The sequence below is a fragment of the Oncorhynchus masou genome, chromosome 31, assembly GCF_036934945.1.
Source record: "Oncorhynchus masou masou isolate Uvic2021 chromosome 31, UVic_Omas_1.1, whole genome shotgun sequence".
Lineage (NCBI taxonomy): Eukaryota > Metazoa > Chordata > Actinopteri > Salmoniformes > Salmonidae > Oncorhynchus > Oncorhynchus masou.
The window spans coordinates 18,800,647-18,827,643 of NC_088242.1; the positions used below are offsets into that span (position 1 = coordinate 18,800,647).

Below are 26,997 nucleotides of genomic sequence, written 5' to 3' on the forward strand. Positions count from 1 at the left end.
TTCTTTAAAAACTTTACTGAAAAACAAGCTTTCATTGTGACAACATATGTGCATGGGGTTGTTGTAGATTTCATATGACGTGGTCAATAGATAATGTGGTAAATAATGCAACTAACAGCCTATTGAAGGCTCTTTGCCCTCTGTGGAACAGATTGGGTTCATTCACACAAGTCAGGAACACTTAGTTGGGAACATGTTGATTCTCTATAGTAGGCCCTATACCCATTCATTTATCTACTGAAATTTAAAGAACTGCAGCTAATTATCACTTTGAAAATACAAGATTCAAAGTTCAGAAGAAAACTGCTTAGTCTGGTTATCTTCCTTTGAACATGTCTTAAACACTTAGTCTGTTTAAATCAGGATGATAACCAATGTCCTAAAATGCCCTTACGTTAAATAAAGTATGTGTAAATATGAGGTTTCTCTGTTTTCTGATGAAAATCAGTTCATTTTTGTGCTGTCTGCATCACACGAACAGCTGTGCAAACGGAACAGAACATCTCATTCCACTAGACTAGAGGACATCACCCAAAATCAATACATGAACGCATGGTTGGGTAAAGAATCTGCCAGGACAGTTCAATCGAAATCAAGATATAAAATCTAAGAGAAGAACAGACTGCTGCCAGAAGTATACTTGAAGTCAGGGATGGGCAACTTTGCCAGGGGCGGAGAGAATATGCATTTTTTTAGTTTAAGAGTTAATTTAATGAAATTCGACTCATTTTGCCATACGGTGGAAAGAAATGTTTGCAGTTTTTAATATGAAATCTGAGTGAGTAGCAAAATCAATGGGGGCCCCGAAGGCTTTAATTCAACCTTGATTACTACAGTACCAGTTTAGATTCCTGGCCGCTGCGTATTGCACCTTGTGTATTCTACCTCCCAACAGTAAGTTAAGACCCTGACTGACAGTTGCCCATCACCTGCTGTAAGTACACTAATATGGCACTCTGGCCACACAGCAAATCTCCCTGACTGGATGATCAACTAATAATGATGATCTAATGATCACTGGTTATAATCTGTTATCCTGTGACTGCAAGAACACAAAAACAAATTTGTAAAACATTTTTATTTACAATTAAATTAACCATCGTATTGAAATAGATCAGAAAACAAAGATTTAACAAACATCATAAATACAGATTTACAGTTTGGCATACTAATAACATGGTGCTGTTCTCTCGCTCTCTGCTGTCAACAGAAATAAAAAGGACAAACAAGCCACATTGATCTGGAGCCATATGTACATTACTAAGCATCTCAAAGTAGGCGTGCCAATCGGGATCAGGTGTCCATTACGATCTAAAAAGGTCAAACTGATCCTAGATCTGCACTCACACTGCGGCGCTTTATGAACACAGGCCCTGTGTTTAAAAGTTAAAGCATAGCTTTGAAGATGTTAACCCTTCCAAAAAAGGTATCAGGCAGTAAATAATATAATAACAGTACTAAGTCAGACAAAACCAGTCTGTTAAGTGAAAATAACCAACTCTGAGACAGACATACAGGCTACATAAGAGGGAAACAATGATCATAAAGAGAAGAATGTCAGGGTCTGAGTAAGTATCTTAATATGAATTTATACAAGTTAGGGAAAGCACTACATATACTAGGGCCTGATTCCCAAACTGACCACTACACCCTACCTATGCAAGGATTGGACAGATGTAAGACAATCTAGTGGGTAGGGAATGTTTCTGGACAGGTCTTAGGAAATAGTTGAGGTTGTGAGTGAAATCATAACTCCCTAACCTAGGTGAAGGCTGCAGAGCATAACATGGACCAATACAACATCATCCTATTTGGAAATGTCCACATGAGACAAACCCCCTTTCTCTTATACAGCTGAAGACTTCAGACACCATCTAACTGGCACCAGTACCGATTGCCGTTACAGAAATGGTGCACAAAGAATCTGTACTTTGAAAGGGTTATACCATTACAGACCATAAGATGGAGAGCCACATCACCGTTTCAACGGCAAAACAAAACGCAGTAATTAAATCAATGAGACGAGTCATTTCCAATAGTTTGTCCTTTAAAGAGTTTTAGAAAAAGCTACAGATGACAACAAATCAGAAATAACATTAAAACGTATCACACAATATCAACATCCCCATAAATGTACCTAGAGTAAACTAAATATAGCAAGTTGTAAGTACACTTAAACATAAATAACCATTTTTGTCCCAAATAGAACCATATCCCCTATATAGTGCACACTACTTTATACCAGGGCGCATAGGGATCTGGTCAAAAGTAGTGCACTTATATAGGGCACTCTTTACAAACTCATTCCATGGAAGGCTGAGCATCTGTGGGTTTTCACTCCTCCTTTGTACTTGATTGTCTAAGTCTTAATTGAAAGGGAAAAAAACAAACCTAACCCTTACATGGAATGAGCTTGGCACCCCTGCTATAGGGAATAGGGTACCATTTGGTGCACAAGCAATGTAAAACAGATAAAGGGAGGGTACTAGAGGAGTGTAAGTAAACCTTACAAGGTCATAGGACGTATAGAATATTGCTTTTTATTTGACTAGCGGAAACAGAGGACTTCCTAGCCTGATCCCTCCCAGATGTGTTTGTGCCGTCTTGCCAACTCCTATGGCCATTGTAACGCTGTTATTGCTAATCTGGAACCAGGCTAAAGATTCCCTCCACTCACATTCAAACACACAACTCCTCAATGACGTAAGCCTCAATTACAGTACTGCCTCTACCAACCTCAGGGGTCCATTCAGTGATGTAAACTTTCGGAACATTGATAGAACACTTCTGTTTAGTACTGCGTAACACACTGCACGTATGGATCCGGTGTCCCAGCCTAGACAGAAACGCACAAACTCTCCCACATCACATTATACTTTGGTTAGGAAACAGCTTCACTTAGTGAAATATATAATAAATAATGTTTACTATACACCTCTGAATGTTATCAACTATCAAAACAATATTGGTAATGTTATTATGCAGTGTGTCCAATTGGTGTTGAAATAATATACCAGCTTGTTCCTTTCTCCTATAAAGTCAAGTTCAGTGAGAAAAAGAATGTTAATAAATACATACAGCATTTAACATAAAGTGAAGCTGTTTCTTTTGGAACAGAAGTCTCATAAGTTACATCCCAAAAGGCACCATATTCCCTATAAAACCTTATGGGCCATGGTCAAAAGCAGTGCCCTATATAGAGAACAGGGTGCCATTTGGGACGCAAAGAATAGGAGTATTGCAGGTGAGATTTTCTGTTGCCCACATAACATCGGTTGAATACATTAGAGCACACCGTAACAAACACTCTGGAAAGGAAAACTAAAACAAGTATTTCTTATTGGACAAGTTGAAGTAGTACCTCCTCGTTTTGATCCATTTTCTTCCATTCGATGCCCAATGAATAGGACCCTGCTGATTGCCAAGTCAGAGGTGTTGCGTTAAGCCACAGTAGTGTTGTACAGAGGAACAGAGGTCTGAGTCTCAGCCTAAACAGCCCTAGGACTAGGATTGGAGAGGTGTCGTGCTCCAGATGATCTGTCTATTCCATGCCATGCATTAGGAGCCCGAGGTAGAGATGCTCTGCATCCACCATGGGTGGGAGGAAGACTTTCCATGTTACTCCATCTTGGACATCTCGTATTTTGTGGTCATGATTTCCTGGTAAAAAAAATAGAGAATATATTATATATTTCTCTAATACTGCAATCTGAGAACTGAATAACATTAAAAGGAAATTCACAGTAAAGCAAACCATGTGTTGCCATTGATGTGTTGCCATTGACAGAAATGGGCCAAAGTTGAGACCCGTTGTGTTAAGGATACACATACCTCATCCGAGTCGAGAAGGACAGGCAACGCTCTATAATGAAAGAGGAAAAGACAAAACGTGCTTTTATACAACTGCCTAATGTTGATCACTTTAAAACACATCTATTATTTTTTGTTAAGTCATGCTTACACGTCTGATAAAGAGGTAGGAATGTTCTCTTCCACCCATTTCATGTCTTCATCCTGGACAGATTGTTAAAGAAAATGACAGAAGAGAAAAAAATAGATAATTACTCCACGCTGCCCCCTGTTGTTTAAACTCAGTCATGTCATTTACTAGACGACATAGATGTTCCATTAATGTCTGCCAGTAGGGGATTTGAATTGCCATGTAAGAGCAAACATTTGCGTAAGCAAAAGTGTCATGTCATCATGTGCAGTTAACTGAAAGTGGACCATTGACTGTGCTGACAGAAAAGATTGGCTGGGCCTCCCGAATGGCACAGTGGTCTAAGGCACTGTGAAACTAGAGATTCTGGGTTCGAGTCCAGGCTCTGTCGTAGCCGGCCGCGACTGGGAGACCAGTGGCGGTGCTAATTGGCCCAGCGTTGTCTGGGATATGGGAGGGTTTGGCTGGCAGGGATGTCCTTGTCCCATCGCACACTAGCGACTCCTGTGGCAGGCCGGGCGCAGTGCACGCTGACACGGTCGCCAGGTGTACGATGTTTCCTCCGACACATTGGTGCGGCTGGCTTCCAGGTTAAGTGGGCATTGTGTCAAGGAACAGTGTGGCTTGGTTGGGTTTCGGGGGACGCATGGCTCTCGACCTTCGCCTCTCCCAAGTCCGTAAGGGAGTCGCAGCAATGAGACAAGACTAACTACCAATTGGATACCGTGAAAAATGGGGAGAAAAAGGAAAAAAAAGAGAAAAAGATTGACTTGTTTGTAAACTGTATTTATATGTGGAGTACTTTGCATTCATATTGATTTGATACTTGTAAACGGACTTTGCCTTTCTTAATTTATTACCTCCAGGGCAATGAAGTTGAACTGAACGTTCGATACTAACCGGGTTGGGTCCTGAAGGCTTGGCAGAACCGTTTGTCTCAATCCTGGAGTTGGTTGCTCTCAACTTTATGCCGTCAGCTGTGTAGAGTGAGAAACATTTTTGGTGATCAATGGTCAATGTTTCAACAATGACACAGTGAGAATGAAAACCCTACTATTTCACTAAGTGCACTGTACCCAAATTAGCTGACACCAGGAAGTCCTCGATCTCCTCATCATCAGAGTCGTCCATCAGAGGAGTGAATGCATACCTGTTGAGAACAAAGGAACAGTTAAACATTATGAAGTTATAAAGCTCCATTTAGAGAAAGACCGTTTAAGTTTGTGTTTCCTCTGTGAAGCTTTGAAGAGTCGAAAGGCGAGGCACTTTCTCCCTGACTGACTGTTGGTGGTGGTTTGGTACGTCAACATATTGCCATTGAGAAATCTACAGCACACTCAACAAGGTAGCTAAGGCGCAGGATGAGAACACCTAGATCAATGCAAATGTCTGTTATGTAACAGCCAAATCATCACCTCTGGTTGTTAGCAGATGGTCTCCATAAGAACATGATAACCAGCAGTATGATGGAGAAGAGGAACCTCCAGAAGGCATCATCTACCCACAGCTCCATCCAGTCCTGGCCACACAGGACGATGCAAACGTCATTCATGACGATTCAGTAGATTTACATTTTTGTTATTTAGCAGACATTCTTTTAAAATCACTGCATTCAACTAAAGGAGGTTAAACAGCCACATATTGAAGGTGTTAGTAAAATAAAAAATCTTAACTGTTGATTGGATATTCGTCTCAAGACAGAGCAAGCTAAAAACATTGATCCAGAAGAACTGTATAACACACATTTGTATATTTTCTATTTAAACGTTTGAAACAAGACATTTAAAAACAGAGAGATGTATTCTTACCGACTGACAATCTGCTAGCCGGAATTTTTTTGTCGTCCACACCATGAAAATGATTGAAGCTAAAGAAGGAAAAAAATGAGTGATCACCAGACTACTTTGATTGAATGAATGTATGACCGGTATCCTGTGCTGGGAATAGACTCTACATCAATTTAACAACTTCACTCACCTATGATGGCAAAGATGAGTGTGTTCGTGAAGTGTCTGTAGAGAGACAGTTTGACTGGGTTTCTCCTCAGCTTCAGTGTCTTTATAGTTTGAGCCAGGCTCACAAATATGTTAGGAGGCAGTCAAGGAAACAACCTCTGGGCTAGACAAGCACTGACAGTGTGTAGAATAACTGACAGACTTCACGTATAAGATGGAATCAGGGAAGAATCTAGCAAAGTCAGCAGGGAAAACAGCATGCAAGGTCAGATTATGTGCCCTCTGAGTGGTAGCTAGTGGGTTAAGGTGTTGGAATGTGATTGACCCGAAGAACAAATGAGGCCCCAGGTAAAGGGGCCCTGGGAAAGGACGGACTACTTGACCTCTACTTATAGACTTCCAGGTTAGCGAGCTGTGAGTTAGCTAGCAAGATAGCAAATAATCTAATCTCTCATGCTCTCTATTTATGTATGTCAGAAGCTAGCTGTGAGAGGCAGAGCGTTAGCATGTAGCTAGTGGATTAACATGCAGATACCCTTTGGATTTGGACTGAACCCTTTGATAGAAGCACTCTACTCTGACCCTCCAGCCCAGGGAGAGTCAGAGTAGGCCCCCCCGACTGAGGATCAGAAAAGCCCCGGGTAGGGACCAGGGGGCCCCCCAGGGGACAGAGGAGCCCAAGCAGGGCTATAGGCACACCAAAGGATATCCACCAGCAGAGAGAGGAGTCAAGCAGAGCCAGAGGAATGTTGGCCAACAGAGCCAGGTCAGAGTCTTTCGCCTGAGGGAGGACAGGAGAAAGGGGGAGAGCGGAAGAGAAGAGAATGCAAGTTGAGAGCAAGATAAATACATAGGAGAGTAGAGCAGGTGGGGAAAGTGTAGATGAAAGTTAAGAGTAACAGACAGAGAGAGTCAGAGTGCAAGATTAACGTCAAGAGAGACAAGAAACTGAGGACGAAAAAGTGATGAGTGAGTGGGGTAGATAGAGAACAGAGCCTTTCACCAGAGCAGCAACCAAAGACAATCACCCACTGAAACATAATTTAGTATATAAATTAAGGTATACAATCCAAACTCCAGTTTAAATTGTACAAGACACATAACCCCAGCACCTAGTCTATTAGTGAGACTTATGAAAACTTATTAGTAGGCAATAGCAAAATGTGTAAAATTCTGTACTGACAGACAAGTGTCAGACAAGGCTAACAAGACAAGTAGGCCTATTTTGTTATTATAGACCAATAGATGTGCATTATGGAGTAATTATTATAAACTCCAGATGATAATTGGATTAAGGATATGAACCAGATGATACACGAGTCCATCACAACTAGAACAACGATTGTGATGAGGGAAAGACCATTGTCACGGCCCTTTAGTGAATATACATTTATTGAAAGTAATTCCGATTAACTCACAAGGGAAAAACAGCAGCTCATCTACAACTGAAATTTCACATGTTGAATGCAAGCTCAATGGAGCAAAATCAAGAAAACTCCTTACCCCAGTGATCCTAAGCACACCTTCGATAGCAGCAAAGGCAAAATACAGGACGCCTAGTCCCACCACTCTGTGCATCACAGTACCCAGTCGAGGTCTGATAGGAAACACAAAATGCAGGAAAATGTACAAAATATAGATAGCAGGCTAACCTAGCAACGGATTGGGAGTGACAGGGAGTGAGTGATGACCTTTATTTTCTCAACTTACTTGACTATACCATATCCCAGACTAACAATAATGACCAGCAGCCGTGCCAGGGTTCTCTTCAGGGCAGAGATGAGCTCAGCAAAGATCAACAGGCCTGGAGCTGAAAACAAGAACATTGGAATGCATGGTAGAAAGGCAGAAAAACTATGTATTGCACAGAATAATAACACTCCCTAAACCTCCCCTTGGCTCTAAGCAAATCTGTAAGGTAGAAGCAATATGATGGAAGCACCATCATCACTACACTGCTTATACCTGCCTATTCAGACTAAGAATATGTCGAAGATAAATACACAACGCAGTGTACAAGAGGTCAAGAGGACTAAAAGTAAATAGAGTACTAACGATCAATGGAAATTGTGTTAAAAAACATTTTTTAAACGACATTATTTCACCTTTATTTAACCAGGTAGGCAAGTTGAGAACAAGTTCTCATTTACAATTGCGACCTGGCCAAGATAAAGCAAAGCAGTTCGACACATACAACGACACAGAGTTACACATGGAGTAAAACAAACATACAGTCAATAATACAGTATAAACAAGTCTATATACACGATGTGAGCAAATGAGGTGAGAAGGGAGGTAAAGGCAAAAAAAGGCCATGGTGGCAAAGTAAATACAATATAGCAAGTAAAACACTGGAATGGTAGATTTGCAATAGAAGAATGTGGAAAGTAGAAATAAAAATAATGGGGTGCAAAATGAGCAAAATAAATAAATAAAATACAGTAGGGAAAGAGGTAGTTGTTTGGGCTAAATTATAGGTGGGCTATGTACAGGTGCAGTAATCTGTGAGCTGCTCTGACAGTTGGTGCTTAAAGCTTGTGAAGGAGATAAGTGTTTCCAGTTTCAGAGATTTTTGTAGTTCGTTCCAGTCTTTGGCAGCAGAGAACTGGAAGGAGAGGCGGCCAAAGAAAGAATTGGTTTTGGGGGTGACGAGAGAGATATACCTGCTGGAGCGTGTGCTACAGGTGGGAGATGCTATGGTGACCAGCGAGCTGAGATAAGGGGGGACTTTACCTAGCAGGGTCTTGTAGATGACATGGAGCCAGTGGGTTTTATGTAGTAGGGAATTATTGATTAATGGGTCAGAGACATGGGAGGAATTTGTCTATGCATCGAGCCTGAAATAGGATAGTTATTCAGCCATTGGCCCAGTTTTATTACAAGGAATTCTAATTGGTGAACCACAGGCTAGGGCTGGGTTATAAAGTACATCTTGTCCCTTTGTCCTGTGGAGAGAAGCACAGGAGAGAATCACTGAGGACAGGGGAGCATGAACATCTACCATCTCCCTCCCCGCATGATTCGTCCTCTTTGAATAAGAATAAACAGATTTTCTTCCCCCTGATTTGCATTGGGGTCTGTGTTATTGAAGAGGAATATCAACTGCTAACAAGACCATACCCGCCTATTCAGACCATACAGATTTGCAAAACAATTGACAGGTTAGTGCCAAGAGGAAAGGGTAGGGAGGGAAATGGGACCGGATCAATGTGAGAGCTGGGTGTAGTGTACTGTAAACTCATAAGCTGCCCCTGACACCGTTGTTCTCATACACAGCCTTCACCATGCTCCTATACAGAGGATCTTACTACACTTTAAACCACTCAGAAAGAGAGCTCGGTGTAGTTTAGTAGTAGTATTAGTCGTAGTGTAGACTCACAAGCTGCCCCGACACCGTTGGTGTTCTCGTACTCAGCACAGAACACAGCCTTCTCCACCATGCCCAGAAAGATGACTCCAGCTATCCAGAACTGGATCCGCAGTAAGTCCTTCCAGTAACAGGCAGCCCACATGAACCAGAGTAACGAGTACAGGATGTACACTATACACATCACCATGTAGAACTGAGGGGGAAAGAGATGGGTGTTAAAACATATGAACTCAACTACAATGATACAGGGTTTTAACCTGGCTCTCCTGCATGCCTGAAGGGCGCATTAGCCCACTAAGCCAAAACCTAGGCATTTGGGGAGTTAGAACGCACCTCCAAAAGTACATAAAGTTTGACAAACTGGTTTGTTTGATTACTGTCAAACCTTTGACTGCACATCATCCAGTTTCATCAGGCCTGAAAGGGTCTTTAGTCATCTGAACAAACAAGGTCCTATATGGCTTGGTTGGTAGAGCATGGCACTTGCATCGCCACGGTTGTGTGCTCAATTCCCAGGGCCACCCGTATTTTGAAATATATGCACTCATGACTAAGACGCTTTGGATAAATGGCATATACAGTATTATATTACATATACAACACAAAACCCTGCAAGTGAAACGTGCAATCTTTGGACAATAAAATAGATGACCTACGCGACATTCAAAACTGTAATATTTGATGCTTCACGAAGTCGTGGCTGAACGACGACACTATCAACATACAGCTGGCTAGTTATACACTGCACTGGCAGGACAGAACATGTATTTTTGTAAATAACAGCTGGTGCACAATATCTAAGGAAGTCTCAAGCTATTGCTAGTCTGAGGTAATCTCATGATAAACTGTAGACCACACCATTTACCGAGAGAGTTATATTTTTCGTAGCTCTTTACATACCACGACAGTAAGAGGCTGGCACGAAGATGGCATTTAATGAGCTGTATTCCGCCATAAGCAAACAAAACGCTCACCCAGTAGCTAGGGTCTTTAATGCAGGGCATCTTAAATCCATTTCAGCAAATTTCTATCAGCATGTCAAATGTAGAACCAGAGAGAGAGAAAAAAAAAAGACTCTGGATCACCTTTGCTTCACACACAGAGACACATACAAAGCTCTCCCTTGCCCTCCATTTGGCAAATCTGACCATAATTTGATCCTCCTGATTCCTGCTTACAAGCAAAAATTAAAGCAGGAAGCACCAGTGACTCGATCAATAAACAAAGTGGTCAGATGAAGCAGATGCTAAACTACAGGACTGCTTTGCTAGCACAGAGTGGAACACGTTTCAAGATTCCTCCAATGGCAATGAGGAGTACACCACATCAGTCATTGGCTTCATCTATAAATTCATCGATGACGTCATCCCCACAGGGACCGTACGTACAGTCGTGGCCAAAAGTTGAGAATGACACAAATATTAATTTCCAAAATTTGCTGCTTCAGTGTCTTTAGATATTTTTGTCAGATGTTACTATGGAATACTGAAGTATAATTACAAGAATTTCATAAGTGTCAAAGGCTTTTATTGACAATTACATGAAGTTGATGCAAAGAGTCAATATTTGCAGTGTTGACCCATCTTTTTCAAGACCTCTGCAATCCGCCCTGGCATGCTGTCAATTCACTTCTGGGCCACATCCTGACTGATGGCAGCCCATTCTTGCATAATCAATGCTTGGAGTTTGTCAGAATTTGTGGGTTTTTGTTTGTCCACCCACCTCTTGAGGATTCACCACAAGTTCTCAATGGGATTAAGGTCTGGGGAGTTTCCTGCCCATGGACCCAAAATATCAATGTTTTGTTTCCCGAGCCACTTAGTTATCACTTTTGCCTTATGGCAAGGTGCTCCATCATGCTGGAAAAGACATTGTTTGCCACCAAACTGTTCCTGGATGGTTGGGAGAAGTTGCTCTCGGAGGATGTGATGGTACCATTCTTTATTCATGGCTGTGTTCTTAGGCAAAATTGTGAGTGAGCCCACTCCATTGGCTGAGAAGCAACTCCACACATGAATGGTCTCAGGATGCTTTACTGTTGGCATGACACAGGACTGATGGTAGCGTTCACCTTGTCTTCTTTGGACAAGCTTTTTTCCGGATGCCCCAAACAATCGGAAAGGGGATTCATCAGAGAAAAAGACTTTACCCCAGTCCTCAGCAGTCCAATCCCTGTACCTTTTGCAGAATATCAGTCTGTCCCTGATGTTTTTCCTGCAGAGAAGTGGCTTCTTTGCTGCCCTTCTTGACACCAGGCCATCCTCCAAAAGTCTTCGCCTCACAGTGCGTGCAGATGAACTCACACCTGCCTGCTGCCATTCTTGAGCAAGCTCTGTACTGGTGGTGCCCCAATCCCGCAGCTGAATCAACTTTAGGAGATGGTTCTGGCACTTGCTGGACTTTCTTGGGCACCCCGAAGCCTTCTTCACAACAATTGAACCGCTCTCCTTGATGATCCGATAAATGGTTGATTTAGGTGCAATCTTACTGGCAGCAATATCCTTGCCTGTGAAGCTCTTTTTGTGCAAAGCAATGACGACAACATGTTTCCTTGCAGGTAACCATGGTTGACAGAGGAAGAACAATGATTCCAAGCACCACCCTCCTGTTGAAGCTTCCAGTCTGTTATTCGAACTCAATCAGCATGACAGAGTGATCTCCAGCCTTGTCCTCGTCAACACTCACACCTGTGTTAACAAGAGAATCACTGACATGTCAGCTGGTCCTTTTGTGGTAGGGCTGAAATACAGTGGAAATGTTTTTGAGGGGGGATTCAGTTCATTTGCATGGCAAAGAGGGACTTCGAAATTAATAGAAATTCAGACGTTGTGAAAATTCATGTGTGTGTGTCATTCTCAAAACTTTTGGCCATGACTGTACATACCTGAACCAGAAGCCATGTCTTACAGGCAACATCCGCACTGTGCTAATGGCTAGAGCTGCTGCTTTCAAGGAGCGGGTCTCTAACCCGGAAGCTTATAAGAAATTCCGCTATGCCCTTCAACGAACCATCAAACATGTAAAGCGTCAATACAGGACTAAGATCGAATCGTACTACACCGGCTCTGATGCTCGTCGGACGTGGCAGGGGTTGTTAACCATTACAGACTATAAAGGGAAGCACAGACGAGAGCTGCCCAGTGACACGAGCCTATCAGACGAGCTAAACTACAACTATGCTCGCTTTGAGGCAAATATCACTGAAACATGCATGAGAGCACCAGCTGTTCTGGAAGACTGTGTGGTCACACTCTCCGCAGCCGATTTGAGTAGGACCTTTAAACAGGTCAACATTCACAAGGTCCCAGGGCATGTACTGCAAGCATGCGCTGACAAACTGGCAAGTGTCTTCACTGACATTATCAACCTCTCCTTGTCCGAGTCCGTAATACCAGCATGTTTTAAGCAGACCACTAATAGTGCCTGTGCCCAAGAACACTAAGGTAACCAGCCTAAATGACTACAGACCCATAGCACTCACATCTGTAGCCATGAAGTGCTTTGAAAGGCTGGTCATGGCTCACATCAACACCATCATCTCAGAAACACTAGACCCACTATTGCACTCCACACTGCCTTTCACACCTGGACAAAATGAACACCTATGTGAGAATGCTCAGTCCCCTCCTGTATTCCCTGTTCACTCATGACTGCACGGTCAGGCACAACTCCAACACCATCAATAAGTTTGCCGATGACAGCAGTAGTAGGCCTGATCACAGACAATGACGAGACAGCCTATAGGGAGGAGGCCAGAGACTTGGTCCGTGTGGTGCCAGGACAACAACCTCTCCCTCAATGTGATCAATACAAAGAAGATGATTGTGGACTACAGGAAAGAGAGGAGAGCACGCGGGGCTGCAGTGGAACAGGTTGAGAGCTTCAAGTTCCTTGGTGTCCACGTCACCAACAAACTAACATGGTCCAAGCACACCAAGACAGTCGTGAAGTGGGCACAACAAAACCTAATCCCCCTCAGGGGACTGTTAAGACTTGGCATGGGTCCTCAGATCCTCAAAAGGTTCTACAGCTGCACCATCGAGGGCATCCTGACTGGTTGCATCACTGCCTGGTATTGCAACTGCTCGGCCTACAACCGCAAGTCACTACAGAGGGTAGTGCGAACGGCCCAGTACATTACCAGGGCCAAGCTTCCTGACATCCAGGACCTCTATACCAGGTTGTGTCAGAGGAAGGCCCTAAAAATTGTCAAAGACTCCAGCCACCCTAGTCATAGACTGTTCTCTCTGCTACCGCACGACAAGCAGTACCAGAGCGCCAACTCTAGGTCCAAGAGGCTTCTAAACAGCTTCTACCCCCAAGCAATAAGACTCCTGAACACCTGATCAAATGGCTACCCAGACTATTTGCATTGCTGCCCCCTCCCCCTTTTATACCACGGCTACTCTCTGTTGTTATCATCATATTCACTTTAATAACTCTACCTACATGTTCATATTACCTCAACTAACCGGTGCCCCCGCAAATTGACTCTGTACTGGTACCCCACTGTATAGTCTCGTTATTGTTATTTTACTTTTATTTCTTATCCATATTTTTTTTTAAACTGCATTGTTGGTTAGGGGCCCGTAAGTAAGCATTTCACTCTATGGTCTACAGCAGTTGTATTCGGCGCATGTGACTAATAAAATTTGATGAGTGAGTAAAACAGGTGTCTGCAATCTATGACAATGATTAAGCCTACATTATATATTTGACTAGGGACAATTACTGGAAATTAGAATGAGCTAAAGTCTCATGGTGCAATGCATCTGACCGTTTATTTAATGTGACAATGTTTAATTGAATCTGTCCCAAACAAAGGATAAAATCAATTAAATGTATACTCACGATCATGAGAGGCCATTCAGTGATGGAGATGTAGCCGTGAGTTCCTTTCATTACAACGTTTACTGGAAATATAAAGTGAGTATACATCAGCTTTCCATAACGCAGAAAATAAAATCAGGTTTACAACATACAACATTGAGCAATGTGATCAAAACAGTAGCCAATGTATTATTATTTTAAATAATTTCAATTAGTATTTAGGCTGACTAAAGGTTTTTGGTAAGCCTCATGGGCAAGTTTGACATTCAAGAACTGGGTCGTGTTCATTAGGGTAGATAAAAACATTATTGCAACGGAAAACAAAAATGAGTCCAGCTAGCTAGTCACGCCCAGTTTCAGTAAATGTTCTTGTGTTAGTTCTGGTGGTCCCTCCCTGTTGTTTCCGTCTGTATTTTTGTGTTTGGTGCCTAATGAACACAACCCAGCTAAGGCGTATGGTGGTTAATGTAGCAAACCCACCAGTTAAATTCCAGTTGGCTTCCGGTTTGTTAGATTTAATCACCACCACTAACAAATAGGGGCCATCCTTCCACGTGGTGGCAATGACATCATCTTTAAGTGACACACTGGAATTCTTCACACCGCTGACTTTGTCGTACTCCTCCATCGTCCATTTGGTGTAGTTCTCATCCGAACCCTGAGTAGGATTGAACCAACATTTGTTTTAAAAATTGCATTATGCAATGCATTTAGAAATCCAAGAAATGTAAGAGAATCTGAAACGTGATAGCCTGGTCCCAGATCTCGTAGTGCTTGCTGTATATGGCCAACGGCAACTCCTACGCTCATTGACAATGACCTTCGGCAATAGCTGAATGAGTGTGTGCTAAAAAAGTGATGCAAACACCATGACCCCATCATAGCAGCTCACCGGTGCTGCCCCTTCCATGGGCGGGACAACTGTCCGTGGTTCCACCTTGGCTTTCTGAAACAAAATTGTCATAGTAAGTTGTCAGTAACTCAAACAACAAGTACATTCTGAAATTATTCAGACCGCTTGACCTTTTCCCACTGTTACATTACAGCCATATTCTACAATTGATTAAATATTTTCCCCCCCTCCTTACCAATCTACACACACAATACCCCACAATGACAAAGCAAAAACAGATGTATAATTCTCTCATCAAGGATCGCTCTGTTCATCTTTCTCTCGATCCTGACTAGTCTCCCAGGCCCTGCTGCTGAAAAATTCCCAGAGCATGATCCTGCCATCACCATGCGTCACCATAGGGATGGTGCCAGGTTTCCTCCAGACGTGACGCTTGGCATTCAGGCCAAACAGTTCAATATTGGTCTCATCAGACCAGAGAATCTCGTTTCTCATGGTCAGAGTCCTTCAGGTGCCTTTTGGCAAACTCCAAGCGGGCTGTCATGTGCCTTTTACTGAAGAGTGACTTCCGTCTGGCCACTCTACCATAAAGGCCTGATTGTTGGCGTGCTGCTGAGAGGGTTGTCCTTCTGGAAGGTTCTCCCATCTCTACAGAGGAACTCTGGAGCTCTCTGAGTGACCATCGGGTTCTTGGTCACTTCCCTGAACAAGGCCCTTCTCTCCCGATTGCTCAGTTTGGCCTGGAGGCCAGCTCTAGGAAGAGTCTTGGTGGTTCAAAACTGCTTCCATTTAAGAATGATGGAGGCCACTGTCTTCTTGGTGACCTTCAATGCTGCAGAAATGTTTTGGTACCCTTCCCCAGATCTGTGCCTCAACACAATCCTGTCTTTGAGCTCTACGGAGCTCTTGGCTTTTGCTCTGACATGCACCGTCAACTGTGGGACCTTATATAGACAGCTGTGTGCCTTTCCAAATCATGTCCAATCAATTGAATTTACCACAGGTGGACTCCAATCAACTTGTAGAAACATCTCTATGATGATCAATGGAAACAGGACGCACCTGACCTCAATTTCGAGTCTCATAGCAAAGGGTCTGAATACTTAAATAATAATAACAAATAAATAAATAAATAAATATATATATATATATATATATATATATATATATAAAAAAATGTTTTTCATGCTTTTCACTTTGTCATTATGGGGCATTGTCTGTAGATTGATGAGGATTACATTTAAAAAAAAAAATTTAGAATAATGCTGAACACTTTCTGAATGCACCGTATCCTTTTCAAACTATTGAGACGACCCAAACAAAACTGTGGCTGGAATATTTTGTTTTCACCCTGTCCTTTTCAGTACGGATCAAGCAACTATGGTAGCTGAGTAACCAGGCCTGCTCAGTTCAGTCCAGTAGTGTGAAAAGCCCTGTAATGGAAGGTAACTCATGTACTGTATGTAACCTATAAGCTCTTACATTTAGCATTGGGAAGTATCGCAGGTCATTGTTGCAGGTCAAGGGCTTGTGCTTGTGCTCAATGCATTCCCCTTGTCCTAGAGGGTTAGGATCCATACTCTGTCCTCGACTCAGTGGCGTCCTCTCATACATTTCCTTGAAAGTAATGATTTATATCAAAGTTGAGATTTTTTACAAGTACAATATTTATTAGTAGTTGAATGTAGGGAGACACACTTTGAAATCTCATTGCTCAAAGGAAATGTAACTCCAAAAGTGCATATTACAGTCAACTCGTAATTCACACCAACTGTCAAAATGTGGCACTACCATAGGAATCCTAAACAAATGAAGGTAGTCATCTTTCATGATCACTATGGCAAACACTCACTCTCTGCTCCACACACCCATATCTGATATCAACTTATAGACCAGGGGTAGGAAACTAGATTCGGCCACAGGCAGATTTTTGGCAGAGCGGAAGGCCGTAAAATAACTATAATCATTTATACACTAAATTGACCACAACTTAGTCCAAAAATGTATTTTTCTTTTCAAACACAATTTCATACCTTGATAACATTGAGTCACTATCACATACACATTCTTTTTTTTTTTTTTTCATGGGAATAATTGGGAACAGATTTCCTACATTAAACTCATTTTTAGCCGAATTCCTGGTGATTTTACAATGTATTTTTGTACTAAAAACTTGGGAGCAAAACAAATTCTGTCCCCCGGGCCACCTGTTGCCGACCCCTGCTTTAGACTAACATGGTACTAGTAACTTACTCACTAGGCTAGTGCATGTACTTTACTTACCTCAATATTATTGAACTCGTTGTGACAGGGGTAGTATTTCAAGTACCATTGAATGGTAAAAGTAATCTCCTCTGGACATCCAAAGGACACAACTTTAAAATATAAAACCATTTAAAAAAAAAGTGTTACTAGGCATGTTTCCATCCAATTGGTAACAGATGTTAATATTCTAATATCCACATAAATATGCACATTTTCCCATCAAATTGGCCTGTTGCAGATAAAATGCTGTGTGTGATGACGTGGCGCACATAAAAATAACTTTTGCGGCCCAAGTACCGAAATAAAAAATACAAGTTAAATGGGTTTCCATAACACTTTCCAATCTACTGGTTGTTGGCAAAAATAGCAAATGTATATGGAACTGTTAAGGGATTTTTTATCAATAATGACTAATTATGTATACATTTCAATCAGTACTGACTAATCAGAATACTATTATGTATGAATTTTCTTTTAATCCTAGTACTGAATATAATGTGTGTAGTTATAATCAAGAATTAGAACAATGACTGTCTGTTCCTTGGTAGAAACGAATGAACGCATCGTCAGACTGGCTAGAATGCTTATCTACACAGGAAGACCTTGGCTTGGTAATAAATTATCTAAATTGGCGGGAGACAATGTAGGAAGGCTTAAGTACTATACTGCCATTGTACCGGAGTGGAGGAGAGACGGGACAGTTCGAAACCTAATGACGTCATTTTCAGTTTATAACCTGTTGTAAATTGTATCATGTTCAGTACTCTTGAGAATAAACGCTAGTGCTTGATTTTGAGACTGGTCTCCACCCATTTTATGTAAATAAGTTTCTTACAAATTCTTAGAAATGGGCTGAGGGTATTAATTTAATTGGGTATTAAACATATAGGAATTTAATTCCACTAACAGGAACATATGGAATCATATTTTATATTTGATTTTCTTCAAAGTAGCCACCCTTTGCCTTGATGACAGCTTTGCACACTCTTGGCATTCTCTCAACCAGCTTCATGATGTAGTCATCTGGAACGCAATTGAAATTAACAGGTGTGCCTTGTTAAATTAATTTGTGGAATTTCTTTCCTTCTTAATGCCTTTGAGCCAATCAGTTGTGTTGTGACAAGGGTGGTATACAGAAGATAGTTTTTGGTAAAAGTATTTTGGCAAGAGCAGCTCAAATAAGCAAAGAGAAACGACAGTCCATCATTACTTTAAGACATGAAGGTCATTCAATTCAGAAAATGTCAAGAACTTTTAAACGTTTCTTCAAGTGCAGTCGCAAAAACAATCAAGCGCTATGATGTAAATGTCTCATGAGGACTGCCACAGGAAAGGAAGACCCAGAGTTACCTCTACTGCAGAGGATATGTTCATTAGAGTTAACTGCAACTCAGATTGCAGCCCAAATAAATGCTTCAGAGTTCAAGTAACAGACACCAACTTTTCAGGGAAGACTGCGTGAATATCAGACCTTCATGGTCGAATTGCTGCAAAGAAACCACAACAATAAGAGACTTGCTTGGGCCAAGAAACACAAGCAACGGACATTAGACCGATGGAATTCTGTCCTTTGGTCTGGAGTCCAAATTGGAGATTTTTGGTTCCAACCACCATGTCTTCGTGAGATGAAGAGTAGGTGAACCGATGATCTCTGCATGTGCGGTTCCCAACGTGAAGCATGGGGTAGGTGGTGTGACTGACACGGTTTTATTTAGAATTCAAGGTACACTTAACCAGCATGGCTACCACAGCATTCTGCAGTGATACGCCATCCCATCTGGTTTGCGCTTAGTGGGACTATCATTTGTTTTTTTTCAACAGGACAATGACCCAAAACACACCTGGGATTTGTTGATGTGAGTAGTTTTCAATTGAATGCCTATAGAGTATCTAATGGGTTAGGACCCATATTGCAGTTCCTATGGTTTCCACTAGATGTCAGTCTTTAGACATTGTTTCAGACTTGTTTTCTGAAAAATGAAGGAGGCCTTTCTGTCAGTGGACTGTAGAATCATGCAGTGCTGGTTTTGCGCATGACCGAGTGCGCGCCCTTAGTTGTTTTTCCTTTCTATTGAATACGCTATTGTCCGGTTTAAATATTATCGATTTAGACAATTGACAACCTGAGGATTAATTATAAACATCGTTTAACATGTTTCGACGAACTTTAACGGTACTATAAGGATGTATTCGTCTGCATGTTTTGACCACCTTGGAGCCAGTGGATTACTGAAAAAAAAACACGTAAACAAAAGAGTTTTTGGGATATAAAGAGGGACTTTATTGAACAAAACTAACATTTATTGTGTAGCTGGGACTCTTGTGACTGCAACCATATGAAGATCTTCAAAGTTAAGTGATTAATTTTATCGCTATTTCAGACTTTTGTAATTACTTTACTTGGTTGTAAAATGTTAGTATGCTTTTGTAAGCAGGCACTGTCCTCAGATAATCGCATGGTATGTTTCGCCGTAAAGCCTTTTTGAAATCTGACAAAGCGGCTGGATTAACAAGAAGTTCATCTTTAAGCCGATGTATAACACTTGTATTTATTATGACCATTTCTGTCATTTGAATTTGGCGCTCTGCAATTTCATCGGATGTTGTCGAGGTGGGTCGCTAGCGGAACGCCTGCGCCAGAAAGGTTCACACTTTTTTGGTTACTACATGATTTCATATGTATTGTTTCATAGTTTTGATGTCTTCACTATTATTCTACAATGTAGAAAATAGTCAAAATAAAGAAAACCCCTGGAATGAGTAGTTGTGTCTAAACTTGACTGATACTGTACGTGGCACTGATATACATTTTTGCAATTTATTTAAAAATAAAACTATATTGGAGCTGCGCCTGTTTTCCTAGAGATAGAGGACACAGATATATCAAATAACATTTTAATGTCACAAACTCCCCGAATACAAGTGTAGATTACCATGAAATGCTTACTTACGAGCCCTTTCCCAACAATGCAGTTAAAAAGTAATAACATTTACAAATATAAGAGAATTTACTACTTTAAAATGAAGATATGCTCAATGGCGTTGCCCATGCTGTCACAGATGCTATAATGGCACAGATATAAAGAGTACTCCATCGATCTCTACGGGCTGTTGTTCACATGCGCATCTGCCATCTCATTGGCCAGAATGGTCTCACCTGACCTCGCCTCCTCCTGCCTGCCTTCCATCTTTGAGTACATGCATTTCCATTGTTAAAAAGGTCACTTGACTATCTTTTCAATATTATAGGTAATCTTTAGTAGCGGGTCGAAGATCTAGAACCAGAGTACCAGGTATTGTGACATGGCAGTGCGAGTCGCATGGAACCTTTTGCAGATTGTAAACAAGCTAATTGCACCCTGAAACGGTTATTTTCAGGTCTTGTGAAAGCAAAACATTTAGCAGAATTCTCGAGGAAACAGGTTTTCATTTGTTTGACACCCTCATGCGAGGCATTTCCCATATACAGTACGATATCAAACATTGGCTAATCTTACCTTTCAATTTGATATCAGTGTCTTTATACATAGATTTCCTCAAAAGCAATGGTCTTGAGGTCTGTGAAGAAGAGGAAACAGTGTTTACATTGGCATTAGTTAGATAAACTGAGTAAGTCAGTCCTGACTAATGTAGTCTAGGCCTAATGCCTAACAACTCCTCTGTATCTCAGTTGGTAGAGCATCGCGCTACCAATGCCCGGATAGTGGGTTTGATTCCCGGGATCCCCATACATACATTTGAAGTCGGAAGTTTACATACACTTAGGTTAGTCATTAAAACTTGTTTATCAACCATTCCACAAATTTCTTGTTAATTAACAAACTATAGTTTTGGCAAGTCGGTTAGGACATCTACTTTGTGCATGTGTAACAGTATAGACTTTACGTCCGTCCCCTCGCCCCGACCTGGGCGCGAACCAGGGACGCTCTGCACACGTCAGTCACCCTCGAAGCATCGTTACCCATCGCTCCACAAAAGCCGCGGCCCTTGCAGAGCAAGGGGAACCACTACTTCAAGGTCTCAGAGCAAGTGACGTCACCGATTGAACCGCCACTAGCGCGCATCACCGCTAACTAGCTAGCCATTTCACATCGGCTACACATGACAAGTAATTTTTCCAACAATTGTTTCCAGACAGATTATTTCACTGTATCACAATTCCGGTGGGTCAGAAGTTCACATACACTAAGTTGACTGTCTTCAAACAGCTTGGAAAATTCCAGAAAATGATGTTGTGGCTTTAGAAGCTTCTGATAGGCTAATAATTTGAGTCAATTGGGGGTGTACCTGTGGATGTACATCAAGGCCTACCTTCAAACTCAGTGCCTCTTTGCTTGACATCATGGAAAAATCAAAAGAACTCAGCCAAGACATCAGAAAAAAAATGTAGACCTCCACAAGTCTGGTTCATCCTTGGGAGCAATTTCCAAAGGCCTGAAGGTACCACATTCATCTGTACAAACAATAGTACGTAAGTATAAACACCATGGGACCACGCAGCCATCATACATCTCAGGAAGGAGACACGTTCTGTGTCAAAGATGAACGTACTTTGGTGCGAAAAGTGCAAATCAATCCCAGAACAACAGCAAAGGACCTTGTGAAGATGCTGGAGGAAACCGGTACAAAAGGATCTATATCCACAGTGAAACGAGTCCTATATCGACATAACCTGGAAGGCCGCTGAGCAAGGAAGAAGCCACTACCCCAAAAACGCCATAAAAAAGCCAGACTACGGTTTGCAACTGCACATGGGGACAAAGTTCGTACTTTTTGGAGAAATGTCCTCTGGTCTGATGAAACAAAAATAGAACTGTTTGGCCATAATGACCATCGTTATGTTCGGAGGAAAAATGGGGAGGCTTGCAAGCTGAAGAACACCATCCCAACTGTGAAGCACAGGGGTGGCAGTATCATGTTGTGGGGGTGCTTTGCTGCAGGAGGGACTGGTGCACTTCACAAAATAGATGGCTTCATGAGGGAGGAAAATTACATTTACATTTAAGTCATTTAGCAGACGCTCTTATCCAGAGCGACTTACAAATTGGATATATTGAAGCAACATCTCAAAACATCAGTCGGGAAGTTAAAGCTTAGTCGCAAATGGGTCTTCCAAATGGACAATGACCCCAAGCATACTTCCAAAGTTGTGGCAAAATGGCTTAAGGACAACAAAGTCACAAAGCCCTGACCTCAATCCCACAGAACATTTGTGGGCAGAACTGAAAAAGTGTGTGCGAGCACAGAGGCCTACAAACCAAAGTTACACTAGCTCTGTCAAGAGGAATGGGCCAAAATTCACTCAACTTATTGTGGGAAGCTTGTGGAAGGCTACCCAAAACATTTGACCCAAGTTAACCTTTCTAGGGTCGGGGGCAGTATCCTGAATTTCCACCTGTCTGATGTGCCCAAAGTAAACTGTCTGTTACTCAGGCCCAGAAGCTAGGACATGCATATAATTGGTAGAATTGTCTTAAAAAAAAAACCTCTGAAGTTACTAAAACAGTTCAAATAAATGTCTGAGTATAACAGAACTGATATGGCAGGCGAAAAAAAACACCTTTTTTTAAGCTCCCATCACCTTCAAATGGGAAGCTATTGCAAACTATGACTTCCGCCTCCCAGATTGCAGTTCCTATGGCTTCCACTAGATTTCAAGTCTTTATACATGGTTTCAGGCTTGTTTTTTGAAAAACCAACGAGTAATAGTTTTTTATCCATGGGGAGAGGTAAGGCAAAAGTAGTCTGAATGAGGGTGCGCTCTTCGCTGTTTTCCTTCCCTATTGAACATACTATTCTCCATTATCCTATATTTAGCTATTAGACTACCTGAGGATGTATTAGAAACACCGTTTGACTTGTTTGGACAAACTTTACAGGTAACTTTTGGGACTTCTCTGTCTGCATGTTGAACGGGTGGATTACTGAACTCAATGACGCCTACTAAAACAGACTATTTGGGATATAAAAGAAGGACTTTATTGAACAAAACAACCATTCATTGTGTAGCTGGGACCCTTGGGATTGCAAACAGAGGAAGATCTTCAAAGGTAAGTGATTTATTTTATCACTATTTAAGATTGTGACACCTGTGCTGGTTTGTAAACATATGTTGATGTGAGGCGCTGTCCTCAGATAATCGAATGCTATGCTTTCGCCGTAAAGCCTATTGTAAATCGGATAACGCAGTTCGATTACCAAGATTCTAAGCTAAAGAATCATGTATGACTCTTGTATTTTCATGAATGTTTAATATTACAATTTTGTATTTGGCGCACTCCCATTTTAGCAGATGTTGTTGAATGCGGGATCAGCACGCTAAGAGGTTTTAAGCAATTTAAAGGCAATGCTACCAAATACTAATTGAGTGCATGTAAACTTCTGACCCACTGGGAATGTGATGAAAGAAATAAAAGCTGAAATAAATCTACTATTATTAAGACATTTCACGTTCTTAAAATAAAGTGGTAATCCTAACTGACCAAAAAGGGAATTTTTACTTGAATTAGATGTCAGGAATTGTGAAATTGAGTTTAAATGTGTTTGGCTAAGGTGTATGTAAACTTCTGAATTCAACTGACATTCAATGATATGAGGAAACCCTATTCCCTCCATAAACCACAACACTCGCGTTCTCTCATCTGGTGGCGTATGTATCCAGCCAGAGTGATGATTTAGAATCTGTTTTGCTTTTTCAGATCACGATAAATTAGATTTCATTGGAAGGGGGACTTGATCCTTGACCAGCACTCATTCCTACTATTACACTTCATATAGGCCCTGGTAACCATTATTGAGAGTCCCTAGGCAGGCAATGGGTAGCTCTCACATTACTCTGCAACAGGATATTGTGGTGGACAGACACCTGACCACCTCCATGGAAAACACACTCCCAATTAGCCTACCTCTAGTGCACTTGCTCACTTCCCTTCACTGACTTGAAAGCAATTTACTGATAGATCTTCAATTCATTGGACACAGTAGCTAGTCTACCAAATAGATTTGGCACAGCCCACATTCTAATCTGAACATTAACTAGCTCACTAATTTTACTTGCTGAATGATTTGTAAATGTATGTTCTATCTGGGCTAAATGGCAGGCAATGATCTAACCCTGAGTACAGTGGTCTGTGTCTGATGTTTGTTTACATTTAGCTATGTAACTTTAGCTAGCTAGCTGCCTAAGAGGTGTTTGGCCAAGAAATTTAGATATGAAGATCGGCAAACACGGCCTCCCCATTAAAAATCCCAGCTCAAGCTTGTAGGCGACGTTGTCTAACTAAACTCGTGCGCAGAAACACGTAGTCTCGTCTCGCGCCGAACTGCACATGCCGTCAAATAAAAAGGCACACTTTCGATAGTTGTTTTGACAAATGAAAACGTCTGTCACTTTCAAGAGGTTGGAGAAATATGTTCATCTACTTAATACATTGTCTCGAATCTATGTGTCTTCAGATTGAGAAAATTAACTAAGGAACAATGTTTCACTTCACTCATTGACTTATCCAAACCCGGGCCTGGTCTGCTTGGCAAGCGTTCCCGGAAGTTTCGCAATGTTGCGCCTCTGAGAGTTTAGAAACTCTGTGGCTACATCTTTCAACGATATCGGGTTAGTGAGCCTATGCTATCTAGCTCGCAGATAAAACATTGTTTGCTACAACGCCTTGTGCATATCGATAAAGTCTGAATCTGCTCAGGAAAATGTATTATTATTCAATAATGTTCAATTTTATGAACAGAAAAACGCCCCCTTCATCCAAACCCATGCTAACTGGCTAGCTAGGTAGGTTGGATTGCCAGCCGGTTAGTTGAAATTAATCGCAAAATTGTTCTTGCTAACTAACTATATTACATATTTTAATACTCACATTGACAACTGTAATTCTCCACTGTCCTGGTTCTGGAGCTGCCATCACCCCGCTATTTACATCTCCTAGTAAAATAATCCCTGCCAAATAAAGGAGCCAGGTTTTCACTGAGCTAGATGTGTTCCACGTCCTCACCCGTACAGAAGCAGCCATGTTTTCAGCATGTGGTATAGCTGGGGCGACTAGCTAACTCACCTGAGTGGAAGTAACGTCACGCGCATGCTGAGTTGACGTTTTGGCATCAGATGCATTGAACAATACACCACGTAAAGCAGTGCCAGTGACCATATATATACTTTATTAACCCTTGTGTGGTGTTCGGGTCTGTGGGACCCATTTTCAATGTATACTAGAAGAAAAATTATACAATTAATTAGTTTGTCACCTGCAACTCATTGGCCTTGGCTCATTTTCTGTGAAGAACATGTAAAATAACACATTTTCATTGAGTGCACAGTTTACCCCCCTACACATTTATATTGCATATGTGGTGTTCGGGGGTCCACCTGCCTGTCTGCCTGTCTTCTGCTTTTCTCACTCTCTTTACACCTTTGTAGTGTGTGAAACTATAAAATGTACTGTGAGAACCTGCACACCGCCATCGCATTGGCACTGGTTACATCCTTATTACATTGGCCGCCATGCGGTGTGGCTGCCAATGTGATAAGGATGCAACCAGGGCCAATAAGGATGGCGGATTTCTCATGTGCAGGACATAAAGTCATCTTTTGAAATGTTCATCCCAGACACCATCTAGAAAATTATTCTGGACTGCACTAATTTGGAGGGAAGGCATCTTTTCGGAGAGAGGTGGAAGGAGATGGACCAAACTCATTTACATGCATACTTTGGGATTCTTATCCTTTCTGCTGTTTTCATATCCAATGGGGAATCTACAGAATCCCTGTGGGATGTAGAAATGGTCAGAGAACTCTTCCGTGCAAAACTGTCCACATTATTTCCAGGATTATCCGCTTCGATAACCGAAACACCAGACCAGCTCGGCGGCAGAGAGCAATCATTTAAACAAGCTGGGGACTGGCTACAGCTACAAAAGAAGAACCCTAAGCTGGACACTTGTGAAATTCTTCAACATCTTGGACATCTCGGTGTACAACGCGTTGGTTGAACCCAGATTGGTACAGAGGGAAGCTCCAGAGGAGACATCTCTTTCTCGAAGAACAGGACAAGGCATTGGTAAGACCTCAAATCCAGAGGAGGCAACATATCCCAAGGACCCCAGCTTCTGCAGCCATCATGAGGAGGATTGAGGAGGAGGATGCTGGTGCCCCATCCGCCCGACCTGCAGAACCAACAACTCCAATACCGAAAGTAAGTGTGAGTAGTGTGAGTAGATTGCAGCCGGTAGCAACAAGAAGAAGTGCTGCTATGTGTGTGGACCCAAGAAGGACAGGAAGACACAGTACACATGCATCAAGTGCAAGAAATACATTTGCAACACACACACAGTAAAACTCTGTCCCTCGTGGTGTGTAGACCAGCCTTCATTTGTGTACAATGGGGATCATTTATCATTGGAAGTTGTCCTTCCAATTTGTTCAGTTCAAATCAATAAACATCCATAGTGATAAACTTTGTTTCATTTATATTCGTTCAAGATAAACAATTTATTCCACCCATGTAATCATTTTATTTTTAAAAACGAATAGCGCTTTTATTGATAAATGTGATCTAGCAGAGGTAATTGCCAAATATTAACCATGTATGCTGTCTATATTGCTTGTAATTGATATAAGTCAACATCTAAGTATTTCTACGTAAATTTCTATGGCTGTATTGTTTTAAAACCCCAATAATATTGTGGGTCCATCAGACCCGCAAACATTGGGTCAATAACAAAAACATGAACACTACACAAGGGTTAAAAAATGATAGCAACTTGAAATCTGTTATTT

General features: G+C 41.6%; 1 protein-coding gene across 1 annotated transcript; it reads right to left on the reverse strand.

Moving 5' to 3' along the window:
* Positions 1-1,061: 1,061 nt before the first annotated feature.
* Positions 1,062-25,255, reverse strand: LOC135523516 (transmembrane protein 87A-like). The gene is made up of 19 exons (XM_064950260.1): positions 25,082-25,255; positions 20,711-20,771; positions 17,232-17,323; positions 16,431-16,565; positions 14,988-15,041; positions 14,576-14,753; positions 14,117-14,178; positions 9,275-9,458; positions 7,606-7,705; positions 7,399-7,492; positions 7,193-7,268; positions 5,918-6,022; positions 5,749-5,807; positions 5,356-5,459; positions 5,017-5,090; positions 4,841-4,917; positions 3,962-4,014; positions 3,832-3,862; positions 1,062-3,660 (listed from the first exon to the last, which is right to left on the reverse strand). The coding sequence occupies exons 1-19, from the start codon at positions 25,232-25,234 to the stop codon at positions 3,619-3,621; spliced, it is 1,734 nt and encodes a 577-aa protein (XP_064806332.1). The 5' UTR covers positions 25,235-25,255; the 3' UTR covers positions 1,062-3,618.
* Positions 25,256-26,997: the final 1,742 nt, after the last annotated feature.

What these genes read in the sequence shown, in the direction of transcription:
- LOC135523516 (XM_064950260.1), bottom strand. Translation starts at nt 25,234, where the DNA reads ATGGCTGCTTCTGTACGGGTGAGGACGTGGAACACATCTAGCTCAGTG. An exon ending in CACTGATATCAAATTGAAAG is followed by an intron (nt 17,324 to 20,710) that starts GTAAGATTAGCC and finishes TATATTTTAAAG; the next exon opens with TTGTGTCCTTTGGATGTCCA. An exon ending in AGCCTTCAGGACCCAACCCG is followed by an intron (nt 4,015 to 4,840) that starts GTTAGTATCGAA and finishes CAATCTGTCCAG; the next exon opens with GATGAAGACATGAAATGGGT.